Source organism: Tyto alba, unplaced genomic scaffold, assembly GCF_018691265.1.
Source record: "Tyto alba isolate M040663 unplaced genomic scaffold, T.alba_DEE_v4.0 Super-Scaffold_20000042, whole genome shotgun sequence".
Classification (NCBI taxonomy): Eukaryota; Metazoa; Chordata; class Aves; order Strigiformes; family Tytonidae; genus Tyto; species Tyto alba.
In genome coordinates this window covers 11,300,353-11,325,458 of record NW_024881293.1, presented here as the reverse complement: position 1 = coordinate 11,325,458, position 25,106 = coordinate 11,300,353, and the positions used below count along the sequence as shown (strand labels likewise).

The window sequence follows — 25,106 nt, the reverse complement described above, 5'->3', positions numbered from 1 at the left end:
CACACTGTGTGCTAGCACTTTCTTAAACAGCAGTAACTTTATTGCCCACAGATAACGCAAACATTTTCCACACTTGCTGCAATTCAGCAAGTTACCTACTTAACAAGGTTCACAAAAAACTATTTATTTCAGAAGTACCCTATTGTTCTTTGAGCATATTCTCATTTAAGGTGTTTATTATTGCTCAAATCTACAGTCTGGTTGTGATTGGCCACTCAGTCATGAGATATGCAGAATTAAAGATGATACAGGACTTTCAGGAATTCATTTTTAATTAGAAAATATACCTGCTTGTAGGATAGAAAACAATCCAAAATAACAGTATTTGAATTTCTGAGTCCAGACTTCCTTTGGGCACAATACATCAGGAATAACTTCAAAGCAGAATGGAATATCAATAGAAAAAAATACTGTACATTGATTTTGAGAAATAACATCTCGGCACAGATTAAGTGTTCACACTAAGGATGCTGTAGTGTCTAAAAAACCCCCAAAAAATAAATAGGAAAAATGTCACTGGTATCACACCAAAGAAAAGCTTTGAAGGCAAAAAAAAGAAAACATCTCTACTAGTCCCACACAATTACTCCAAACAGTGTATTATTGACTGTAGTTCTCTTACTCTGTCAGGGCACTTCCCCCAAAATGGGGATCTCCTCATTTCTCTCCAACGAGAGCAAATGTCCCTTCTTCTAGAACCAGGTCCTTACATGTAATACATTTTTGAAGGAAAAGGAGGAAAAAGGTGTAGCCAGGGCTTGAACTTCCCTCCATAAAGCTTTTCCTAGCTGTCAGTATAAAAGCAGGGGACAGGAGACCTGGCTGGTGTCTTTCGCAAATGAACACTCTCGTTTACCTCTGGATAGAAGGCGGCTGCACAAGTGTTAAATTTCAGTTCGTTGCAATTTTCCCCCTCATATCCTGTCTAAAAAAGGAATTTGAATTTAAAGGCAACAATAAACCACACACATATGTAAAGAGAAAGTTTTGCTGTTTTAAAGTCCGTACACCAAGAAAATCAGAGAGACAACTAATTCCTGGGATATATGAATAAAGGTTAAAACTCTTGCATTCTGACTGGGGCACAACGGTTTTGGTGTTCATGTGGAAAGTAAGACTGTTGTGCATGGATTTAATGCACTAGAAGCCACATGAAAAAGTAACTAAGAAATGATTTAGTGGGTATTCTCAACAGAGACATTTAGCAGCACAGAAACAGAGGGACCTTCCTTCCCTCATACACTATAAAATCCTGCTTTACACTAATATAACACTGCATAATCTCAATTCCACTTGTTAGTGCCAAAATGATGCATATCTCTTACAAATGGCCAAATTCACAAGCAAAACATTTAAACCAGAAATTGTTTAGTTCTACATTTATTGCAGATATTAAAAGATTAACAATGCTAACATGTTTACTTACACTAAAAAGAAATGTCAGTTATCCAATAACATAAGCATCTAATTGTTACTAGCTTAGCACTACTGCCAATTTGCACGGAACAGAAACTAGCAAATTGCTCTACAAGATTAATGGCAAAAAACAACCAAAAGACAGTAGACACACCACTGAAGTTAGTTAAAATGTTCACTGAAGCTTGCAGTCTTCATGGAAGAGAGCCTGGAACTAAAATAACAGAAAAGAAGCTAGTAAACTTTAAACAAGGCAATGTATCTGCATAACAAATGTTTCACATGTAAAAGTATTTAAAATTTTCAAATCAGAGCTGCCTGCAAAAGCAGGTCAAAATAAAAGGAAATTCCTTTTGCAAAAGGAGCATAAGGTCATCTCTTGGTAAAACAAGATAAAAGTGGCAAATGGTAACCCACTTGAGAGCAACACTGGAATCTCAGCACCAGTACTGCTCTGCTGATAGCTCGTCCAAAATTAAAGTTTGGCACAAGAAAGACAGACCATACTACAGTCATCCAGGGTAGCAGATTAAGATTTTCCCAGTGTTCACCTTTATTCTCAAGGCAGCATTATACTCTAAATTGAATTGAGCTCAGAAAGGACAGTACCATTTTCCAATCTGGATACCAACAATTCTCCCAGATTGGGTAAGTAGGTATTTAGCAAGCGCACCCCAAACGGTACTATGCCCAACAAACTCTGGTTAAATCAGAGCAGTGCAGAATGCTGATCTGGCTCTGAGTGTGGATTTCAATCTAGCGTGAAACTTCACTTTGCCTTGTGCCTTTCTGCAAATAGTGTAACAGATAATCAAGAATCCTTCCAAAATATAAATGGGAAAGAAGAGGTGAACTGGAAGTTTCCAGGGAAATAAAAGGCATGAGCAGCAACACTGGCAGCTTCATCACTGAAACTAAAAGAAAAGCTAAACCTTCTTGAGTGGGTCTGAGAAATAAATCAGAGGCCAACAATATGGGTTCAAGTGTCATTCTAAACCAGATTGGGACTGATCTCCTTTTCAAAAGGATAAAGTTTTACACTGTGTAACTGCTAATTAGGCACAGGAAAGAAAGAGGGGCAGTGAAGAACACACCCAAATAGGAACTTAACAGGTGAGCATACACTGCCACATACTGTAACTGATGATCTTTCAAGTAGCCTGTGGTTCAAAACATTTAAGGATTTTAAACATCTCCAAGTAAAGCCTATGAGAAACATCTGGGCTATCAGCTGTCTTTAATCAAGTGTGATAACCAGAGAAACTTATTTGTATTTATAGCCTTCATGCTTCAACTTCTTGTAATGTAAAGGTAAAGACACACATGACGGTTGTGGAAAAATAGAACTACCATTATATTTTTCTATACCTGCCGTCCTGGTTTTATTTAGTGATTATGTGCTTCAAGGCAACTAAAACTAAGTGATCAGAAAAATATACTGTGACATGATTTTGTTTCTCATGGTTTCAAAGACCCATACAGTAAAGAAAAAAAAAACAACCACACCTTGCATTCAAACTAAAACTGGTTGTTACAAGCAAGGAAAAGTTTGTTGCTATAGAATGAAAATGAAGATATTCCCTTTCAACCAGCAGGGTTTTTAATGGAGAAAGAGTATCATTTTGTTCTTTAAACAGCAGGCACAGGCAAGTTGATAACTGAAGAGCATGTTTTCTTGCATATTTGTCAGTTAGGAACTTGAGATGCTGCCACATTGCTGTGGGGTGCTATTAGTGGCGTACCACAAGCTCTTTGCTCTACACGAAGCATGGTGCAGGATGAAAACATCAGCAAGACAGCACTCACTGCTAGTAAGCAAAACATGCGTTAGCTCAAGATCAGCTCTTTAAAGAGAACTTCAGTGAAGTACGTTTTGGTAGTGTAACATTCAAGTGAAGACTTCTGACTAGTTTTAGAAAGGTAATGATGGAGAATGAGTACACTAAAAAGTGCAATACGAAATTCTGTCACTTGCAGTAATCCAGTCAGAGATCCCTTATTGATATGCAAGTCGGGAAAAGATGAATGATCAGACCTTGAATGTGTATTTGTGGTAACATTGCTAAATCTGTCATGTCTTCAGAGCTGCTTCACCAAGCAGTTGGGTAATGCTTTTTTGTTGAAGCACAGTAGGTTATTCCAGTCTTCTCTTTCAGTAAGTTCTGGAATAGTCCCTTAAAAGTACAAGCTTTTTGTTTTATTTCTTGGGATTTTTCAATAAAAGAACTTCTGCAAAGCAAATATTTAATGGAAACAGAAATGACTGTCTAAACTGATGGTCTTACAGAACTGATGATCCACTTCCAGATGACTTCTGAATATTTGACTTCTAAGTGTTCTCTTCAGTATTTTCTGCAGATACATGAATTGCACCTGCTCACGGCTTAAACTTGTTTGAGAAGGAAAGAAATTATTCAAGAATTTATTGGAGAAGAGCTGCAAATTTGTGTAAAAACAAAAAGTACACTTCAAATATGTACTACTTGTTCATTACAATGAAAAACCTTAGCAGCTGAGATTTTCAAGGAAGAGTTATAGTGTTCTCAGATTCGGATGAGCTCAGTTATTCATCCTACACTTAAAGTCTAGAATCCTACACAAAATAAGCACACAGGTAGAGATTCTTCTTATAATTGGCATATGGAAGAGAGAAAACTGCTTTATGCAGACTCCAGAAGTAGATCAGAAGATTAGCCCATCAATAAAATGCAGTAAAACAAAATCTGAACTGCCTTGCAAAAAGATCTGAATTTGAGAAGATTCTTGGCTTCAGAAAGGATCAGAGCCAAACCAGGCTAGTCATATTTTTCATGTTGCTTATTCCATTTTTTGGTAAGCCATCTCATCACAAAACAGGCAAACCTGGCCAAAGAGAGAGGTAAACAGGCACTTCCGAGAACAAAATCAGTTGTTTCTTCCTCAGAAGATGACATCCAAGTTGTTAGCTTGCACAATTAAATACAAGACTAACTTTAATCTTGGAAAATGTTTTAATACATTAGTATTCAAGTCCACTACTATAGAACAAAGTGTTCTTCATACTGGCAAGCTCTGCCGAAGATCTTTCACACAGCAGCCTTTGCATATCCATGCACTTTCTAGCGAGCGAGTCTCTTATGTCAAACCTAGAAAGTAAGATTTGGGGTAATTCAGCAGTTCAAAGCAGTTCAACGTAGGTCTGGATTCTCATGAAATGTTAAGAAGCCAGATATACTCATGAAAACAGTAATATTTTCTTGGTAAGGGAAGACTTAAAAAGCCCTGGTATTTTAATGTTTGCAGGAATTCATAAACCAGACGTGTCCATTGCACATACCTATTTACTTGCTCTTTTCTGCCTGTACATTTGTATCATTCTTTGACGGAAAACATCAAATGCATCTTCTTTATTTTCTTCCCCTGCAACACCCAAGCCCTCCCCTGCAGAGGTAGCACCCCTAGGGAGTAAAATGAATAGTTAGAACACTCTGTTTCTGTTACATTTGACAATGTGCAGAAGAGATCTAAACAATAGCTTCCAACATAGACACAATTCAAGTGGAAAGTAATTGTGCTTCATTTGGGGGAGAAGGGGAGCGGAGGCTTGGTACCTGGCATACTAGATCAACTACAAAACAATTCCCACCTCCCATTACACATGCAAATACCCACCAGAAGAAAATGCTCCTGTGATATTAAGGGAGCAGTGAAGATACAGTCATTTAAGTGATCAAATTCTTACTTGAATTTCAACCACTTTATTCATGGTAGATAGGATCCTCTGTTAAAAAGATGGTAAAAAATGCCTTGTTTCCTGCATTTCAAACATGACAGAAGTCAGAGACTTTGAGGAATGAGTAGGAACCACCACATAACTCTGGATAGAAGATGTAATTTTTACCAAGGGAAGATAATGCTACTTGCTTAAAATTTCTAGCACCCAAAGCAAGGTGAAATCTTGTAGGATACACGTAATAGACAAAACCTGGAGCTCCTGCCCTTCCAAGAAAAATGAATCATTAACTCATCTCTCTTCATCCACACGTGCCAACAGAAGCAGACAGGTCACAACAATATCAAAACAACTTTCTGCTCTGGAAGTAGATGGAGAGGATGACCCACAAGAATGCAGAGATACAAATAATTAAACCCCATCTCTTTCTCCAGGCTATGTGCATAGAATGTAGGCATTACAAAGCTAAGATTAATGAAACCTCTGCCACAGGAATGATCCTCTGTGCCAGTTTTATCCTCAGGTCAGTTACATTAGTATTATCTATAAAAGATTTAATCACATGAAGTATGAAAAATTTTTTAGATTGCCCCAGGTACTGAAATTGGGATTGCTGAGCTACCAGGGTAAAATCTAAGGACCTTAACTAGACTAAAGAAAAATGATTCCTATCCAGTTTCTGTAATAATAGGTTTGCTTAAGCCAAGTCAATTGTTGTGCAATTCTAAAAGAATATTCACGGGCTCTAAAACACAAAATTCAACTTTACAGTCCACAGTAGCAACCCTGGGTGTTGTTTCTTCTGAGTCTGACTTGGCAGCTGTATGATCAAGTTAAGTTATGCTTTAAATTATGGTTAAAAGTAAAGTCACCTAAGACACCTACCAAAACTCTGCTTTTTTTCATCTTTTGTGGTATGACCTGTTTGAAGTAGACTCTCCATTTGCTGTTTCCATTACACAATGGCTGCATCATATTTACAAACAGAAAGATTTTTTTTTCTTTTTACACCACATTTGTTCTTCTAGATTACTTTCAGAATAAAAACACTAATCAAAGACGTGAGGTTATTACTCAGAGGAGGGTCTATCCCATTACAATGTTCTGCATTTCAGTGTGGTTTGTTTTTTTTTTTAAAACATCACTTGAACCATAAAATTGGTGAGACCATAGCTGTGACAGATTAGTTCTCAAGACAGGGAACAGCTCAAGACTAACATGAAACTCCATTTAAAATTTCTGGACCATCATTGCCATGAGGAGTCACCATGCAATTCACATCTCTCTTACCATAACATAAATAAAAATCCCCTGAAACCTGGACTCTCACAGCCAGAGACAAGCTTTAAGCTTTCCTAACAAAAAAGAACCTCAAGTTTCTTTGTGTAACAACCGATCTGCCTGAATACATAGGTTTTAGATATCAGTGTTCTACAATGATCAAGGTATGCTCTACACCGGAATTGGAGTCATTCCAATTAATAATCCACTCCCTTTCGCTCAGAGAATGATATTAGGCAGCACATGGACTTTTAAACAAGTCATCAACTGAAGAGCTGGTAGTTTTCAAAAGGGGGAGAAAGAGTAGAGACTACAGATTACTAAATGAAAACAAACCAACCCAAACCAAAACACTGTATCAAAGCAACTAATATGAGAAAGCAAAATATTAAATTGCACTGGTTTCATCCTTACTGAGACTGTCCCAAAGTATTGTCCAAAGAATGACTTTGATGGGCAAGTAAAGAGAGGTGCACACCATGAAAATAACCAATAATATGGAGTGTTCTCTACATTACAGAAAAGGTCAACAAATTTTTGTAAGAGGTACAGAAAGCAGTTCTTCACTACTCTTTGCAGGTGTCTTTGCAAGAGTGACATAGCAATGGACTCAAGATGGAAAAACTGCATTCTCACATATTAAAAATGCAGTTCTTAAAGATGGCCATAAAATTTTAGAATGTAATCGTCTGTCAGACCAGATACAACTAAATAGCTCACAATTTGCTGTGCAGCAAAACTTGTGCCAGGAGCTACAGAAACAAAAGGATTACTCATATATATGGTCCCAACAAGTTTTGAGGTTAAGAACCTAGGTTCTAACACTGGTGAACACAAGAGAGCTACAGGTGAAGTAAGCTGCTTTCTCATTGTCCATTTGCTGCTGAAGAAGGAAATACAGAAAATACAGTGATGGCCACTGGACCACGAGGAATACTAAGGAAAAAAAGAAAGCAAACAACCAGAAGTATCCCACCAACTGAAATGACCAGTACCGTCCAGTGCATGATGAGAACATAGAAATCCTTGGAGAAAGAAGACTGTTAAACCACAGACTACATGTGTGGACTAGAAAGCTTGTTACATGGGTTCAGAGAGAAAGAAATAGTTTCCACCTCCGTATTCAGTCAGGGAGTTGAAGGAGATATTATCCATTCTCCATGCTGGCAGCAGTGGACGCTGGATACGGCAACTTTAAAAGACAAAATGAAGATTCAAAACCAAAAGTATGTTTTAAAGGAGGAAGCACACTTACCTTCTGGCAGATGCACTTACCTCTTTCAGTATGCAGTGGAACGAATCACATAATTAGAGTGAAAATAAACTTGTTGCCTAAACCTAGGAGTACTGTGTATGACATTCCTAAAGTCTATTTATATATTATGTACCTGGCGTGGTAGCAAGGAGATCCCCAGGGTGATGTGTTAAAAACCCCGAAATACACTAAACAACAAAAAACACCTCCTGAAGAACAGAGGCACCTGTGTATCCTTAGAAAGTGTCCACACACTGCAGCATTCACGCTGCAGCCTTCAGTGATGTCAAACTGGAAGGCAAGGAGCAGTCACCTTCCAGATCAGACTTTGCCCAGCCTGGCCAGAAAAACGCGTGAAGTCTCCACGCTCAACTTTGCTGAGGCCAGAGGCCAGCGCCAAAAAGGAAACAAAACACTGAACTGGCCACCTCTAGGTAGGTTACATAAACATAGTTACTATTAGAATCCCAGCCTTTTCCAGAGCTGTCATATTTCTGTAGTGTGTTCCCATTACATACACTTTTACAGGCTCTCTGATTCCTTTTCCTCGTGTACCAAGGCCGTGTCCTTCTTGCCAGCCCATCTTCTGAAGCATCTGGAAACCCACGTTCCTGTTTGTCAGTTTCTTGTGTGAAAATTCTAAATCTTTTGGTTTCTATGGAGAGGAAAAACACAGGGATTTTTTGTTACATGGGGAGATCATGTATTAAAAATCCCTCAAATCCCCGCCCCCCCGCCAAACTAAGTGTGTTTGAATTTCTGGATACACAGAAATATCTTCTAAGCAGCACTTAACTACCTACACAGAAAATGTCTATCAAAGAGTAAATACCTGCCTTGTCAGTTTAAATAAAAATTAAAGATACATTTCAGGTTCTCAAATTGTTTAATTACATTATTTAAAAACACAACTACCTTTTAGAATATGAAGGTGTAATCTTTGCTATTTTAATAACAAATATTGAATGACCTGATCACTGAATCCCTATTACAAATACAGAAGCACTCAAATAACATCTCATCAATTTTGGAAAATTACAACATGTTTTCTGACAGCAATGCACTGATTTCCTTATTATCTTTTTAAATAGAAGATGAACACACAGCTTTTCAACAGTGCTCTAATCATAAAATGTTTAATTTTTACACAAGCACTTAAGACAACAGGAACCATGGCTCTCCTCAGATTTAGTCCAGTCTTTTTCAGGATCAGGCTCTTCAGGTTTTAATTTGATTTTATGACAATGACACGTTTTCAGAGGCTGTCCCTTTTAAAGACAGTTGATGTTCAGAATGCAATAGAAAACCAGAAGAGTTCTTTACCTTCTTCTTCTTTGTAACTGGGCAACCACGAGGCCTATCATAAGCAATTCTGACAGGTTCATGCACTGCAAGTAAAATCAAAGATAAAATTCAGCTGTAAAGGAGAACAATTTTAATACAGAACTCCAAAAGTACATCTCAAGAGGGACTAACTCAATGCCTGGGCTTAAAGTCAGAACCAACAAGAAAGATGAGAATAATTTACAAAAAAAAAAAAAAAAAAAAAAAAAAAGGAAACAGTAAGACCTTTTTTCTCCCTTCCACCACAAAAAAGGTAATTAGTACATGCATGTATTTACTTTTGGACATACCATGCGAGCAATACACTGATGGATGATACACTATTAGGACTTTAGATCTTTCATATCCCAGAGCTTCTGTAATACTCTGATACAAAATTCAGACTGGACTTAAATGAGGTTATTGTGTATCATTTTCATATCACAAATTACAACCTTCACCAATAAAAATCATTATGCAAAGAAAAGACATTTGTTAAAGTAGCTGCAGAGCCCATATAATCAGTTTTAAGCTACTTAACTCTCAATTCTTAGAATTTGATGACCCACCCCCACTGTGGCCATACTGACAAAACCTGACAGGCCAATCCAAAGTCTAAATATATTTAATCAAACACTCAAAATGTGTTCAGTGCTATACTTAAGTCTGTTAAACCTTCCATACAATGATCAAATAAACCCCACAAAAACTCTACTGTGAGTTTTTAAAACATCAGAGGGTAACATTCACATATACTTAAAGAATATTTGGGGAATGATGTTTGACACAAACTTTGCTATTGCGCTATAATAAAAAACTCTTACACAATTTATTCAGCTCCTCCTTTGTCAGTTGAATGAACCTTTAAAGTGAACGTTGTATTCATTTTTGTATTAAAGAAATGTAATTCCTTTAGCCAGTAAGTCAGTAACAAAGTACATAAAACCCAGGAATTCTATACTGATATCTACAAAATATCTTTTAAGTAACATTCACCTTTTGGTTCTTCTATGAGGCAAATCCTTTTAGATGCAGGAATCATACCAACTTTCAGAGACTTGCTGCTGATTCGTTTGCGAGGAAATAGGGTACCAGGAGCAGGAGTTGATGCCTGTGTCGACAGATTTGGCATAGCACCATCAGATGATGTGGCTAGCTGCATTTCACCTGCTGAAATTTCCTCTCCAGTTTTGGAAATCATCTCTTCAGCTAGGTTTTCCACACTTCTACCTGCTGACATGTCATCCTCTTCTCCCTCCTCCGCCTGCTCCATTTCCATTTCTTCCAATGGCTGGGAGATATCCTCCTCAAACTCAGCTTCCTCCTCATTATCTTCTTCCTCTTCCTCTTCTTCATCCTCTTCCTCTTCTGAAATATCCAAATTTCTCTCTTCAGGTTTAGCACTTTCCCCAGCATCAGTTGCTTCTGACACAGCACTGAAGTTAATAGAGGGACATAACTCATAGACTTTCATTCGGTAAAATTTGAAAGCAGAACTGTTTCGATCCTGTAGAAACCTGAGCAAAAATTACAGTGAAAATATCAGAGAGTTTTTCTTTAGTTAGCATGAAGCAAGACATTCAAAATAAATTAGATGCATTTTGAGTTTTCTTATCGGCCCACTTACACAGAGAAATATGTAGGTTACTCACCAGAGGTCTGGGTTATCTGCACTGTTGTCTATGCTGAACTGCTCGATTTCTGGTCCTACCTGAGCAACAAACTTGGCAAGCTTCTCAGCAGTTTCCATTGTTTTAGCATCCACTGCAAGAAACAGAATGCTTATTATCTACAGCTTTATACAAAATCTGCATCACTGGAAGGTTAATACATTTGAGAATGATCTACTTCAGCAACATAAATGGGTTTTAGAATTTCCAGCAGAACATTCTATGCCATTATTTTCTCATGTAGTTTGCAATTTAAAATCTAATCTTGAATCTTCACTTACCATCAGGAAACTGAGAGGACAATGATGGGAAAAGTTCAGGTTGTGCTAATAAATCCTCAGAATCTGCCCTTTCTTCTGCTGGCAGAGACACCTCTGAACTGGTGGCACATTGTGAGGATGAGGTTGTATCGAGGGAAGAATTCTTCTCAGACAGGCTGATTTCTGATACAGAAGACTTTGACTGGACCGAACCTTGAAGATGCTTGTCTTGGTGCTTCAGCACTGTACCAGCTGAAAGCACAGTCTGTGTCCCTATGGTTGCTCTCCTCACTTTCCTTCCTCGAATACCATGTTGTGCGACAACTCCAAGCCTTTTTCTTTTAAATAGCCTTCTCTTAATACTTGCGACTTTCCTGGCATACAACATGGCCCGGACTGATTCTGTTGCGGATTCTTCTAGTGTTCTGCCCTCACCGCCCGCTTCCTTTCCAGATGATGTTCGCCTTTGCATCTCTGATAGCTTCAGTCTGTAATACTTGTATTCTAGACTATCTTCATCAGACAGGAACCTAAATAAAATCATATAAATAACATGAATTCCTAAGCTCAAAGCACAACTAATTTCAAATTCTCAGAGCAGAAACTCAGTAGCAGTCGATCTTTTTTCCAGGGGTACACACAAGTTGCTATATTAACGTTAGCCTGCATAGGTTTGTCTCAGAATAACAGCCAGTTCTAATTCTAAAGCAGCAAGCATGCTAAGCAAATAAATGATGGAGAGTTTTGACATAAATCATTTGGCTAGTAATTAATCAGCTATGCTGCAATTCACACATGAAGAGATACTGTCATATTAAAAGATCATTACACCTGGAAGTGTTGCAGCTTTCCTTTTCCAACATTATTCCCAGAACACTAGATCCATGAGTCTGTTACCTTACTGTATGCTTATATTAAGTACATTTGCTTACTATTTTCATCTCACAAATTTAAGTTGCTGTTAACATCTCGTATTTGGATTGACATACAGTCATTATTGACAGATCAAAAGGAACATGGTCTACTAGAAAAAAAAACAGAAGCAACAGGACAATTTCCAGGGATACCAGGAAGTATAATTAGCTCAGGAAACATTTTCAAAAAGTCCAATTAAATATACCGTAGGCCTTGATCTTACACCCACTGAATGAAATACTGAATTTAATTAAATATATTCCAAATATCTTCATCAGAGAGTAGTATTACAACATCCTGTTCAAACACACCTACCAATATTCAGGACAGTTCTTTTGAGCATTTCTCTCTTTGGCAGACAAGGTTCCTGAAACAATGCTATTCACTAACTGTTCAATTGTCTCTACAACTTTCCGATCAGCTTGCTGTGGGGCTGTAGGAAGAAATAAAATGCAGTCATTGTATTATTCTCATCAACAGAGTATCAATATGTCATCTTTTCTGTTCTTTGACACACTGACATTTGCAGTTTTTCAACATGTTTGTCCTGGTTTCAGCTGGGATAGAGCCAATTTTTCTTCTCAGTAGCTACAATAGTGCTGTGGTTTGGATTTAGTATAGGGTTTGGTATCAGAATGTTGATAAGACACTGATGTTTTCAATTGTTGCTAAGAAATCAAGGACTTTTCAGCTTCTCATGTCCTGCTAGTGTACAGGTACACAAGAAGCGGGGGTGGAGCACTGCCAGAGCAACAGACCCAAACTGGCCAAGGGAATATTCCATATCCTACAGCATCATGCTCAGTCTATAGATGAGGGTTGGCAGGGAAGTGGGGGCTCTTGCTTCTGGGACGGTGGTTTTTGGGATCTTCACTGGCATCGCTAGCCAGGAACAGGCTGGGCATCTGTTGGCAGGTAGTGAGCAATCGTATTGTGCATTACCTGTTTGTATTTTCTATTATTACTAGTCTATTTTATTGCAATTATTAAACTGTTTTTATTTCAACCTCTGAGTCTCCTTACCTTTACCCTTTCAATTCTCTCTCCTATCCCCCAGGCAGTGGAAGGTGAGCGAGCGGCTGCCAGCCGGTTCTAAACCACGACAATATTCATACAAAAAAGGCTGCACTTAATACTTAGAATAAATTAAGGAAACCACAGAAACTTTCTGTTTTCTCAACTCAACTTAGATTCTAGAACAGTTTATTATGAGAAGCACTGTGGTTTAAGAAACTTATCCTTTGCCATCCTGAGCAAGTGAAGCCATCCTTTAAAAGGCAATTATTGCACCGAAAGGATGTTGTGCAAAGTATATTTGAACAGCACTCTGAAGGGATGAGTTCCAAATTATTAGCCGTTCAGTGTCAGGACTCCCTGCAAAAGTATCTGAAGTTCAATTAGGAAAAAACAGATGAGTATAGTAAGGAGTCAGAATGCTTTAGAGAGGATGAACTAGATGCCCTAATACAGCAGAGGAGATAGTATTCCTATAGATGGTAGTATATCAACAACTTCAAAGAAATATGCCTGCATCTGATAAAAATGGTAATGGTAACATCTCTGACTTTGCTTATATGCAAATACTTACTCTGTGTTGTAGCCAGTTACAGCTGTGGTCCTGGCCTCCCTACCTCGAAGTTGTGAAGCTGGTAGGGCAGCTGAAGCAGCCAAGGGTGAAAATCCTAGATTTAAAGTATAAGCATGTGCAGGAGAGGGGAGGAAGGAGACATGCTTTCATCCAGAGAGCTGAAAGCAATTGCTACAACAGATAGTATCTACTACCTGCCTCAGCACTGCTACAGATTTGCATGGAATTCCCAGAATTAGGAATTCCTGATCTAATGAAACCATAAAAATGAATATAAAATGCTAGCAATGAATAAAGAAATTATATACTGCAAAGTGTCTTCCAACAGTTCACTCACTTTTAACTTTTGTGTCAGGAGAGGGTTTTTTAAGCTGTGCTGTGGACTCTGGTTCAGCTTTTTTCATCTGAATCGGATAACCACTCTTCTCCAACCAAGCCTTCAAGTTTTCTATGTACTCTCTTCCAAACAACGTTGAATCGTCAAAGTTTGGGAATAGTGTTGGTGCTGGCGCCATTTCCTGGAGCCCTACAGCTTCAAGTATTTTCTCTTGCCTGAAAACAGATGCTAGCGCAAAGGTCTGACCCAGAAGTGCTAAAGACTTACGGCAAAGAGAAACAGTGGTCTCAAAAGCACTTGCCATTTCTCTTGGATTACCAAACCCACTAGTCTTAATGCTTAATTCATAAGCATTGCAGGCCATAAGCAGCGGCGTAACACCTTTTAGGAGGCGGTCTTGTAGCCTCATTATGTATTTATCAAAAGGTTTTATTATTTCGAAGAAGCAGTTCTTTGTTTTCACAGCACCCTTGTCCAATAGCATATTTAAAAACTCATTGTCCACTTTGGGAGTTTTAAGAGCAGCATGTTGTAAACTCTTGATAGTAAAGAAACAATAATCTCTGTGTTCTGGCTTTAAAGAGCATTTGAATGAAGCAAGCATTTTTGCACAGGTTTCTGTCTCTAGCTCAAAGAGAGCTCCAAAGAGCCGGGAAAATTCTGCATCATTTTTTATTGCATGAAACCCAGCCCATTTTATAATTTCTATTCCAAATGTTGAAAAAATGTCTGATTTGTCCACAAGGTCAAAACTGAGATTTCTGAAAACATGTGCAGGTTTTGGGAGCCTGAGAATAGGTCTCTGGGTCGTTATAGTTGGCCTCTGATTAGGTCGCGGAGGCAGCTTTTGATTAGGGCGCTGGATGGTCACCAGCCTCTGGTTAGGTCGTTCAGCAGTTTCTGGCATTTGATCAGGTTGCATAGCTGGCTTCTGGTCAGGGCCCAGCTGCAGTTTTTTGGTGTTCCATTTCTTTAGGGGAGTTTTGATATCTGCTTTGAATACTTTAGTTTTAACAGCGCCCCTTGTGATACGCTTTCCTCGCAGAACTCTTCCCCTGCCAATGTTGCCCCTCCGTATCGGGGGTCGGAACTCGTTATCAGATTGAATTCCGAAGTCCACATCATACTCCTGATTCTCCATGTTGCCATATTCGTCTTCCATGAGTCCCGGTGATCTAAAATCACCTAAAATATCTGAAGAACTAAAATCCGTTTCATGTGGTCCAGTGGATTCCCAAGAGTCAGGAGGGCCATAGTCCTGGTCGTGAGAAGCCAGGCCCCCATACTCCCGGTCATGGGAAGCTGGGTGTCCGTATTCCCGGTCATGGGAAGCCGGGTGTCCGTATTCCCGGTCGCGAGATGCTGGGCGCCCGTACTCCCGGTCGTGCGAAGCTGGGCGCCCGAACTCCCGGTCGTGCGAAGCCGGATGCCCGAACTCCCGGTCACGAGAGGCCGGGTGGCCAAATTCCCGGTCACGAGAGGCCGGGCGGCCGTACTGTTCGTGGTAATAGTTATCTTTCCTTATGAGAGGACTAGTAGGTCTATAAGAAGGTCCTGGATAATCATCTCTAGGGTCTTCACTCCAGTCATCATGTGGATGGTGCTGGGCGTTGTCATGAGTATATCTTCCATCATCCTGAAAACTGTCTTCATATCTTGGTCTCGGGACTGGCCTTGAATGAGCTGTAATGATAAAAACATAAATACACCAAATGTGCTGCAAGTAGTATTAAAGAAAAAATTAATAAACACGTTTAGACCCTTACAGGAGTCAACACATCAAAACTTCTGAAGAACAGTACACATATCTAACTTCAGGATATTCCCACTTGCTTTATGATGTACATTAAATAATTCATAATAAGCCAAAAGCAACAAATGATTAACAATGTCTAAACACACAACAAAACAATTTATTAAAAGTTCTACTCTCACTAGAGCTGAAATGCAAGTTCTGCTATAAACCCCATTTTCTACTTGAACTTTCTCAGTCTAGGAAGATGCTAATGTCATGCTCATCATGCTTCCACTTGGATTTTTCAAATGTAAAAACAGCAAAAGCGTGCACTTTCTGTTTCCACACCGAATGTCAGAATTCCACAGTTGAACAGAAGATCATATTTTCTACAGACTTGTCCACGATTATCTAAGATGACATTAAAGTCAGGAATACTAGAATTTCCTGCAAAGTATTCAAGCATCTCTATTCCCTGATTCCAGTAGTTAAATTCCGAAAACAAAGAACACTTGAATAAATTCAGTATTTAAAGTAAATGATTTCTTTGGAGCTTATACAACTCTAAGAAAACAGGAGAGATCTCATTTTAAAACTCTCAGTTTCCTATGAATGTAATCCACATTGTTTTGGTAGACATTTTAAATATAAAATTTAGAAAATAAAATAATTTGCAGATCATGTTTTGTATATGTTCACGAGATTAACATCCTACTTTTAGCTTTTTCTCCAAAAATAACATGAAATACAAAGACCCAAAGGCTTCAAATGCACTCCTACATTTATTTAACTTATCAGACATCAACAGAATTCCATCCTGCAGCGATGCCTCTGGAGACCTCCCTGAAATTGGACCTCAGATACAGCCTGAACAGAATTCCTTTGTTTGAAATTCGTTTTTTTTGACTGGAATTTGCATTCCACATTAAAGTAGTGTCAGTCATTCCAAGCTATTAGCCTCTTAAATAAAAATGGTGTGGAAAAACACCAGCACGAGTCTACATTTTCGGCAATTACACGTAAATGGAAGGCAAGAAATCTAACATAGCAGTTACCAGAATAGCTGGTATAATCCCCAGCACGTCATGCCCGGGTTTCATTACCTTTAAAATGATGGATTGTGTCCTCTAGAGCATCACCCCGGTCCATGCGATACCTTTTAACTTTGTCCTGCACCACAGCATCAAACGTCTCCCGTGTGATCCGCCGAGAGGCCATTTTTATCCTGTAGCAAAACAGCACAATGCCGTCCCTGACCGGGGCACGGGCGCTGGGGAGAGTCCTCCCGCTGCCGCTACCGGCACCTTCCCGGCGCCCCGGACCCCCCCGCTGGGCTCAGCGCGGGCGGATTCCCCTGAGCACGGCACTGGAGGGGGGTGTAGGGGGGGCGGGCAGCTCCCTCCCCCGGTGGCCCCGCCTGAGGTAAAACGCAGCGTGAGGGCAAGCTGCGGCCGTTTAGCGCCTTCCCGCTCCCCACAGGGCGGCCCTCACCCCGGCCAGCTCCCTACCCGCTGCCACAGGCGCAGGCACCGGGAGCAGGAGGAGCCGCCGCCGCCCCGCCCCGCGGCCCGCCCCGCCGGGAGCCCGGCCCTGCCCTCACCGAGGCGGCGCCCCCCACCCCGGTCCCGCAGCCTCCCCGCCACACGGGAATCTCCCAGCAACCCCCGCGGGACGCCGCTCTTGGCCCCGCCCCGCCGCGCCTGCGCAGGTTGGGTCCCGCCGCCACGCACACGCGCGGCCGCCTCATCCGCTCCCGGCAGCGCCGGCCTCGGAGTGGGTCCTAACGGTGAGGGCGCGGCCCCGGGGCGGACGGCGCGGGAAGCAACAGCGGGAGCGGGCGAGGGCAGCCCGCAACCTCCCGCTCCGCGAGTGGGGCCTCCGTTTTTTTTTTTCTATTTTTCCCCCGCATAGTACGCATGCACAGAAGGCAGTGGGCCGCGCGTGTGTGGAGCTGGAGGAAGGCGCATGCGCATTTGGACACCCCGGGTTCTTTTTCGCTCCGCGATTTTTTTTTTTTCCTTCCTCCTGCTTGGGGCGGATTGCCGTGACATTTCGCACTGGCGCATGCGTACTGAGTGGGAGGGTGGGGTCGGAGTACGGCGGCTGAGGAGGGCCGGGCCTCTCAGCCCGCTGCTCTTTGTCAGGCGGGAGGAGCCCGTCGAGGAGCAGCTGCTGGGACGGAGGTGGGTTGTGAGGGGAACCGGGGCCCGTTGTGCGTTCGGGAGTTCCCCCAGTACCTTCACTCGGCTTCTGGGTTCTCTCCGGGTCAGGCCTCGCCGAAAGTCTGAGGGGCGGGATCCGGCTGGGCCTGCTGAGGGGGATGAAGGGGTGAACCGGGCCCCGCTGTGGGAGCGGGGACAGAGGCAGGCCGAAGAGCTCTGGGCTGTGTTAACCCTCGGCAGTGTGGGGTCTAAAGGTTGTGTGTGTCAGGGCAGGCTGCCCCCCGTGCCTCTGCAGCAGGGGAGGAGCAGCAAGAGCCATGTCACAGCCACATACCCGTCCACAGCAGAGCAGCAGCGGCTTCCCAGTCCAAATCCTGGGCCTCTGAAATTCCTTCTTATTTTAATTAGTATGCTCTTACATATTAAAAAAAGCCCACTAATCCCGTTGACCATATATTTTTGGTTTTGAGTGATGTGCTTTTGTTTTGAAAAACAGCACGTTGCTTCTTTTGCTTCTGATTAACATTAGAGGGTTTTGCACCAAAACTAGTTGTGGACTATCTTAATGACAGGACAAGGAGGCAGTTTATCCCATTCAAGTAAAATGGGATCGAAACAGATTGCACAGGAAACATTTGATGATGCTGTCCAAGAAAACATTATGGAATTTGAAATGGATCCGGAAGAGGCTGTGAGAGAAGCTGTGCAGCAGTTTGAGTCCCAAGGTATTGTAAATTCATCTGATTTTTCAGTTCAGGTTATTACAGACTGAGGTTTTACATATCTTAAAATTTAGAAGAATCTGCATGCAAAGATTGAGCATCCAGTATTGAAAATAAGCCTTTGTGGAGTGGAACATAGACACTATTAATGCTAACCTGGTTTCACAGAGTAATTATGATTGAAAAACTGCTCTGAGTGAAACTGCAGGGTGCAATTCAGTCAATGACATTAAACTCCTTTTTTTTTTTTTCCCCTATTGACTTTTAGCTAAAACTGATACCTTGTTCCACGATGTATTTGACCGTTGTAGTTAGACAGAACTTTAGCAACATTTCATCATCTTTTTGCATTGATCCACACTCTACAACAAGTTCATCTTTGTTCACTGTGCTTAACTTGACAAATTTCACCCAAACTCTGGTAACTAATATTAATCTTGATATTCCTTTTAGGTGTTGACCTAAGCAATATTGTGAAAGCTGTGCGGCAGCCTTCCTCTGAAAATGGTCAAAAGCAAAAGCATGAAATTTTGCTGGTAGGACTACAAATTTATGTTGTTTTCTAAGGATCGGGGTTATGCAAGTGTTTAAGTAATAGACTAAGAATAATGAGACATACCTTCTATTTCTGCCTCTGTCCCATTTCTCTGTGAGCTCTTCAACAAGCTGTTAATCCCATCTATTCTGCAAACTAGGAATAATATAAAAGTTCAAAGAGCTAGCTTTCACTTTCCAGTGGAAGTATCTGTGTAAGGGCAAAATGCCAGCATTTCCTGCCTAGGAAATGCAGAGACTTCTTTTTGTGACTTAGAAGCAGATTCTGCTGTTGTCAGGTAAACTCAAACCACGGAAGAACTATATAACTGAAGTGGTAGCTGTTAGCTAGCTCTATTGAGGGTAGATGAAAAGATTTCATACAGTCCCTCACCAGCAAGAATGTAAAAATATTCATGCACACCACTGACTGCTGTGAAATGTGCTGGTTGGACCCAGTTCACTCACTGCTGGTCAGAGTGGCATACAGGGAGGACACAACAGTGATGGCAGAAGTCCAGAGAGGCCCCCACTCCTCCAAAGTTTCTGTGCGTGGAGACAAAATGCTGCTCTTTAGGGCAGCCATTTCTTAGATGTGTCAAACTAATTTTAAATTTAAAAGATTATTATAAATAAAAAAAACTTGACTTACTATAAAGAACTGCTCTTGTTCCTTCACAGTTCAGATCGAAAATAAACTCTTGTTCTCTTCTTCAGACTTTAGATTCTCTTGGGAGAGCTGTTGCTGAGACCGATCTTGCTGAGATGGCCGAGCAGCTAGTGGTCTTCACTGATCAGTGCAAAGAACAGCTGGCTTTCCGCTACCTGGCTGGGCAGAATGGTGCCTATTCTGTGGTATTCTCTGCCTGCCAGTTGGCTTCAGAAGACAGAAATTTAATGCTGAAAGCCTTTTATACTCTGTCTGCCATCTTGGATGGGCAGCCAGACCTACTTGACTCCGCTGGCCAGGATCTACTGCTACAAACTCTGAAAGAATATAGGGAGGATGCGGAAATGACGCTGGCTGGGATCCGATGCATTCGGCATGCCTGTCTGAAACACGAGCAGAATCGTCAGGACTTTGTGAAAGGTGGGGTTCTGCCACTCCTGACTGGAGCCATCGTCCAGCACGGGGACAGTGCTGATGTCGTCCGAACGGCCTCCTCGGCGCTCAGGATCATGACGTTTGATGATGACATCCGCGTGCCCTTTGGTCATGCTCATGATCATGCTAAAATGATTGTGTTGGAAAATGATGGGTTAAGAGTCCTCATTGAAGCTGCAAAAGGTAAAATTAACCCCATGACTCTTGACCCTAATTTTTAATCACCTGTGCTGTCTTATCTCAGAACTGTGCTTTGTCGTAACTTGAAGTTCCCCAGAGATGATTCAGAAATTTGCCGCTAAAATGGTGTTTAATTCTTTTGATGAAATGTGCCCCTTGAGAGAGAAATAATATGACTGCTCCAGAGGTGGCAGTCATCAGAGCTATTTGCCAGTCTATCTAGGAAGTATTTTACAGCCCAGTACAGGTTTACAGGCACATTGTCCCTGCTGAGGTGCTGCATTCTTGCCAAGAAAAGATATTCTGTCTCAGTCTGGATATAGAGTGAACAGGACATCAGCTGTGTGCTGGCGTGTTTTAACATGTAAAGTGAAATTCACTGTGTCCTGTTTCTTTTTTAAATAAAGCAAAGTAAACCACCTTGATTCTGCAGCAGCCGCCTCCTTGTTCATAGTTACTCCGTTCATCATCTCTCCTCTGCAGCTTTCACAGATAACTCCAGTGTCCTCAGTGAACTGTGTGCCACCCTTTCTCGCCTCTCTGTCAGGAATGAATTCTGTCAAGAAATTGTGGACCTTGGTGGCTTAAATTTTATGGTGGCTCTCCTGGCTGACTGCATCGACCATCCGGTGAGCGATATAAAATGTGCTTGAGGGTAGAGGTAAATGTATTTCATGCTTTTCATTTTAAAGTCCTGGCTGTGAATGAACCTTAGACTGTGTGTTATTTTAGGTGCAATTAGGGCTGAAACCCAACCACTGATGCCTGTTCATGGCCTTATGTACAGAACTAGGTTACAGGTGCTGTCAGGTAAGACTGCAGTAATTTTGAGACCCTTGCTCATGGTTACTTCCTCTGTCTTCCACACTCCATGAGCAGAACTCTGCTTGCTCCCAAAAAAGTTGAGCTGGTTTTCTACCATTCTAGCTAGAGGAGACTCAAGAGGATTTAGATACTCAAGTCCCAGAGGGTTGATGTTTCATTCTTTAAGCTTCTTTGAAAACCTGCCAAACTGACAAAGTTCCTTATTACTCTGTCTAGCAAGGGAGTGTGCCTGAGATGTGAGTGACTGAGAATAGTGTTGCTGTTCATAACTGGGATTGACAACTGTTTGAATGGAGTTGCTGGGGGACGTTCTGGCTGGCTTTCCAAAGTCTGTAAAACTCTGTGTAGCTTTCTAAGCTGTTTATTCTTGATGAACGCAGGACGTGGTGAAGCAGGTGCTGAGCGCCATCCGAGCGGTTGCAGGTAACGACGACGTGAAAGATGCCATCGTTAACGCCGGGGGAACGGACCTCATTGTGCTCGCTATAAGCCATCACCTTGCCAACCCCCAGGTACGCACCGAAGGGGTTGATGAAGGTCCCACCAGGGCTGGGAACGAAGATCAGGTTTGGGCTGCGTAATGTATCAGCGTAACTCATCTTGTGTAGGGGAACAACCCACAGCGTTACTCTGACTTGCGATAAGCAGCTTGTGCTGAGAGCACAGTTATTGAATGTTTGCAACTGAGCAATGTATTAAACCTTTACCGTCCAGTTGTAGAGTGGTTAAGTGCAAGCTTCGGCAAATCTTTGTGTAAACGTATGTCTGCTTTACTATAATAGGGTTTTTCCTTGTTCCTGAATCAGATGGATACTCAATACAGTGTTTTACATCTCTGGGGTGTAAAACTTGGTTGACATGCCAGAGAAGCAGGATGTTTCAGTGGAATAAACTTAAAAAAAAGAAAATTAAATTTTAAAAATTTCCGGAAAAGGAAACAAACTCCAGACACTTTTTTTTCCCCCTTTAAAGCAACATTTTCAGCTAGTGAGTATCTTTTCCCCTTTGTCTTGCAGATCTGTGAGCAAGGTTGTGCAGCCTTGTGCATGTTGGCTTTGCGCAAACCCGAGAACTGTAATGTCATCATGGAAGGCGGAGGGGCATTGGCAGCTCTTCAGGCTATGAAAGCACACCCACGAGAAGTGGCTGTACAGGTATTTACCTTGAAGCACTTGATTATTTTTTCAGTATTGGTGTTGGCTGTGTTCACTGCTTCATTGGGATTCTGTCCTTTACTTGACAAATACCAAAAGGTTGAGTGTGCGGGGAATGTAGCATCTAAATGCAGGACCTCCTACTTGTGTCACCCTGATGTGATCAGAGCAAAATTTAGTTTGGGCTTCAAACCCACCTGAATTCAGGCTCAAGCGTCTGGGGAATGCCGTGCTTCTCTTCCAGGCATTACTTCTCCTTCTCAAAAGAGGAGGGTGAGGATAGGCTGTTTCAGCCCCAATCTGTGCTACAGTGTTATCTGTCTTATGGGAGACATTACTGTCTATTCTCCAGAGTCAAATAAGACACTTAAATGACAAGAGATTAGCCTCTGGTTTCTCATGCAAGTCTCAGTAGGTTGTGTCCACTTTTTTTGCTCTCCAGAGTATTAAAATACCATAGAAAATATTTTCTGAAAGAGTAGTTTAAGCTAAGTGCCAGGGAAGATGCCTGGAACAGTATACAAGGGGGTGGAAAGGTGGGTTTGCTGTAATTGGAGAATTCTGATTTAGCATTGTTTACAGAAGTACTTGGTACTGCTTGGCTGGTGTTAGAGATCTGCTGGTGTTCTGACAGAAGCGGGAGGTTTTGTTGTATAAACTTTAATGTGAACAGGCAGCCATACTTTCGTCCACAAATTCTATTCTTCCAGGAGATAGTTTGTTACTGTCTATAGCATCTCACATGTGGATGCCCAGAAAAAATTCTTTAGTTGGAGCCAGATCTACTTTGTGTGTGCCAGCATCCTACATGGATGGTATTTCCCTGCAAAAGATGCTAATATCTCTCATTTACCTCTCTCCTTAGAAGCAGGCTTGCATGCTGATCCGCAACCTGGTCTCCCGGAGCCGGGACTTTTCTCAGCCCATCTTAGAGATGGGAGCTGAGGACCTAATAACAGAAGCTCGTGCAACACACAAGGACTGCGATGATGTGGCCAAAGCTGCACTGCGGGATCTCGGTTGCAAAGTGGAGCTCCGGGAACTGTGGACAGGTCAGAAGGGGAGCCTGGCTCAGTGAACCGTCACTGCACTGAGCAGTGGAGCTTCGAGACATCTATGTCCATGAAGTCCAAGGGGGGTAATGAAGTGGCGTGGATTAATTTGCAGTTCCATTGAATTGGAATATCTGAAGCAAATATTGGCTTGTGAGGCTGCAGTGAACTTTTTATTGGGAGCTACAGCTGAAATGGCTTTTATGCATTCACAGGCTGCAAATCAACTCTGTGTAGTAGTCATTCCCCAATTCATCTAATGCCTGAAGATGATCTGCTCCCCCCTGTTGTTACATACGTTCCTTGTGTACAGAACCGGGCCATTCCCACATGCTCAGTTCTGTACATTAAGAGCAAAAGTGGCTCATTTCTGATTGGAGTGTGGTGCGTACCGTGGCAGCTGGTTCTGATTTGTTCCCCTGCTCTCTAGCAGCCTGATCTGATAACGGGGTGGATGAGGAGGAACCACATCATTTGTGAATATGTTCTGTCCTGTTGTACTGTTCTATTAACTGTTATTTTACTGCTGACCGTATTCTGTGTTGCTTCTTTGTTTGGGATTTTCAGCCAACAGAACATTTTAAACAAAAGCAAAGTATGGATTTTTCACAGTATGGCCCAAAGCAATGTACTTTGTTGCCATTTGCATCCAGGAGGAAAGTTCATGCTCTCTTTCAGGGAGATGAGCAGGGGGACTGGTAGCAAGGATGGTTGTTTCAAAGCAGGGATGAACTGATGGTGGTAGCGGGCAGTGGGAAGCTGGTGCAGGGGAGCCCAGGCTTTGGGTTCTCTCTTACTAGGGCAGCACTTCCCTGAATCCAGGGGTGTTGTAGGTAATGAAGAGGCCGGGGACTGGAGACAACTGCAGATTTGAGGGCAAAACAGGAGAGGTGAAACATATCCAGAAAGGGCTCTGAAGGCTTCTGTGTGCCCTCATTTCTTGCTGTGTTGTGTTGTTAACCAGCTCTGCTCTGGGTGCTGAACCTTCCTCCTGCACTGCTGCTGCTGTTGTACTTGAGTGGATGTTTTCTAACACGATACTCTGTAGAAATATTAAACCTATAAAATGTAAAAATGTATGAGGGTGGTTGGCTCTTTATGGAGCCTTTTTGAGGCAGAAAAAGTGGTGGAAATGCCCTCGGTGTTGGGCTTGTAAAACCTCCTGCAGCCCCTCACTGTGTTCTTCAGAGGCCTCTAACTCCGCAGGGGATTTGTGTGAGGAGAGCCGGCCTGCCTCCCCTCTCTTCCCTCTCTGCCAAAAGCTTCAGGTGTCTGTGCACTGCTCAACCTCCTAGACAAGATCCTGAGGGGGAAGGAGGCCCCACTCATTTGTGGAAGACTTGGTGAAGAGACCCTGCGGTCCTCAGTCCCGCAGGTGCTGTGTTGGGGAGCCCAAGCACTCTGGGGAGCACATTTGGTGCAACTTGGCACTGTCAGGCTTTGCCTTGCGGGTGAGGAGCAGCCCTGAGGCTTAACGTGGTGCTGGGAAAGAATCAAACATGAGATTTATTTTCCTTCTGCATTGAAGAAGCACTGGTGTCACGCTGGGCTTCACGTCTCTTGGTTTTAAGGGGGGGAGCGCATCGATCGGGGGTGCAGGGGCTGTCGGGCAGAGCCCTGCTGGCATGCTGCCGTGCGAGGGAGTTGTGCAGGGCCCGCTGCAAGCGGCAGAGCCCGGGCGCTGAGCAGGGCCCTGCGCGGATTCTGCGCGGGATCTGCGCTTCCCAGCGCCGGGCGCCACCCCGCCTCCCCCCGCCTCCCCCCGCCGCCTCCCCCTCCCGCGTTCCGCCTCTTTCCGGCACCGGTTGGCTGCAGCCACCGCCTGTCTGCGGACGCGTAGCCACTCCCAGCGCACGGTACTGCCCCTGCGGCGGTGATTG

At 42.3% G+C, this 25,106-nt stretch overlaps 2 protein-coding genes across 6 annotated transcripts; one reads left to right on the top strand and one right to left on the bottom strand.

The window, feature by feature from the left end:
- Positions 1–18: 18 nt before the first annotated feature.
- On the bottom strand, positions 19–17,077 carry SUGP2 (SURP and G-patch domain containing 2). Of its 4 annotated transcripts, none has more exons than XM_042794153.1 (10): positions 16,596–17,075; positions 13,758–15,440; positions 12,148–12,265; positions 10,939–11,447; positions 10,640–10,751; positions 9,984–10,504; positions 8,988–9,052; positions 8,183–8,319; positions 4,733–4,853; positions 19–4,541 (listed from the first exon to the last, which is right to left on the bottom strand). In XM_042794153.1, the coding sequence occupies exons 1-9, from the start codon at positions 16,708–16,710 to the stop codon at positions 4,733–4,735; spliced, it is 3,381 nt and encodes a 1,126-aa protein (XP_042650087.1). In that variant the 5' UTR covers positions 16,711–17,075; the 3' UTR covers positions 19–4,541. The 4 variants fall into 4 exon arrangements, 3 of the variants coding, with proteins under 3 accessions (XP_042650087.1, XP_042650088.1, XP_042650086.1); XM_042794154.1 differs by having other exon boundaries at positions 19–3,805; XM_042794152.1 differs by having other exon boundaries at positions 19–1,630.
- Positions 17,078–17,176: 99 nt separating this feature from the next.
- ARMC6 (armadillo repeat containing 6) lies at positions 17,177–23,761 on the top strand. Of its 2 annotated transcripts, none has more exons than XM_042794156.1 (8): positions 17,177–17,278; positions 18,227–18,379; positions 18,830–18,912; positions 19,628–20,198; positions 20,679–20,824; positions 21,401–21,532; positions 22,037–22,174; positions 23,040–23,761. In XM_042794156.1, exons 2-8 carry the CDS (start codon positions 18,259–18,261, stop codon positions 23,250–23,252), a joined length of 1,404 nt encoding a protein of 467 aa, XP_042650090.1. In that variant the 5' UTR covers positions 17,177–17,278; positions 18,227–18,258; the 3' UTR covers positions 23,253–23,761. The 2 variants fall into 2 exon arrangements, with proteins under 2 accessions (XP_042650090.1, XP_042650089.1); XM_042794155.1 differs by lacking the exon at positions 17,177–17,278 and adding an exon at positions 17,287–17,675.
- Positions 23,762–25,106: the final 1,345 nt, after the last annotated feature.

What these genes read in the sequence shown, in the direction of transcription:
- SUGP2 (XM_042794153.1), bottom strand. Translation starts at nt 16,710, where the DNA reads ATGGCCTCTCGGCGGATCACACGGGAGACGTTTGATGCTGTGGTGCAG. An exon ending in CACAATCCATCATTTTAAAG is followed by an intron (nt 15,441 to 16,595) that starts GTAATGAAACCC and finishes TTATCATTACAG; the next exon opens with CTCATTCAAGGCCAGTCCCG. An exon ending in CCTCATAGAAGAACCAAAAG is followed by an intron (nt 9,053 to 9,983) that starts GTGAATGTTACT and finishes TTTTACTTGCAG; the next exon opens with TGCATGAACCTGTCAGAATT.
- ARMC6 (XM_042794156.1), top strand. Translation starts at nt 18,259, where the DNA reads ATGGGATCGAAACAGATTGCACAGGAAACATTTGATGATGCTGTCCAA. An exon ending in CCTCATTGAAGCTGCAAAAG is followed by an intron (nt 20,199 to 20,678) that starts GTAAAATTAACC and finishes TCTCCTCTGCAG; the next exon opens with CTTTCACAGATAACTCCAGT. An exon ending in CTGACTGCATCGACCATCCG is followed by an intron (nt 20,825 to 21,400) that starts GTGAGCGATATA and finishes TGATGAACGCAG; the next exon opens with GACGTGGTGAAGCAGGTGCT.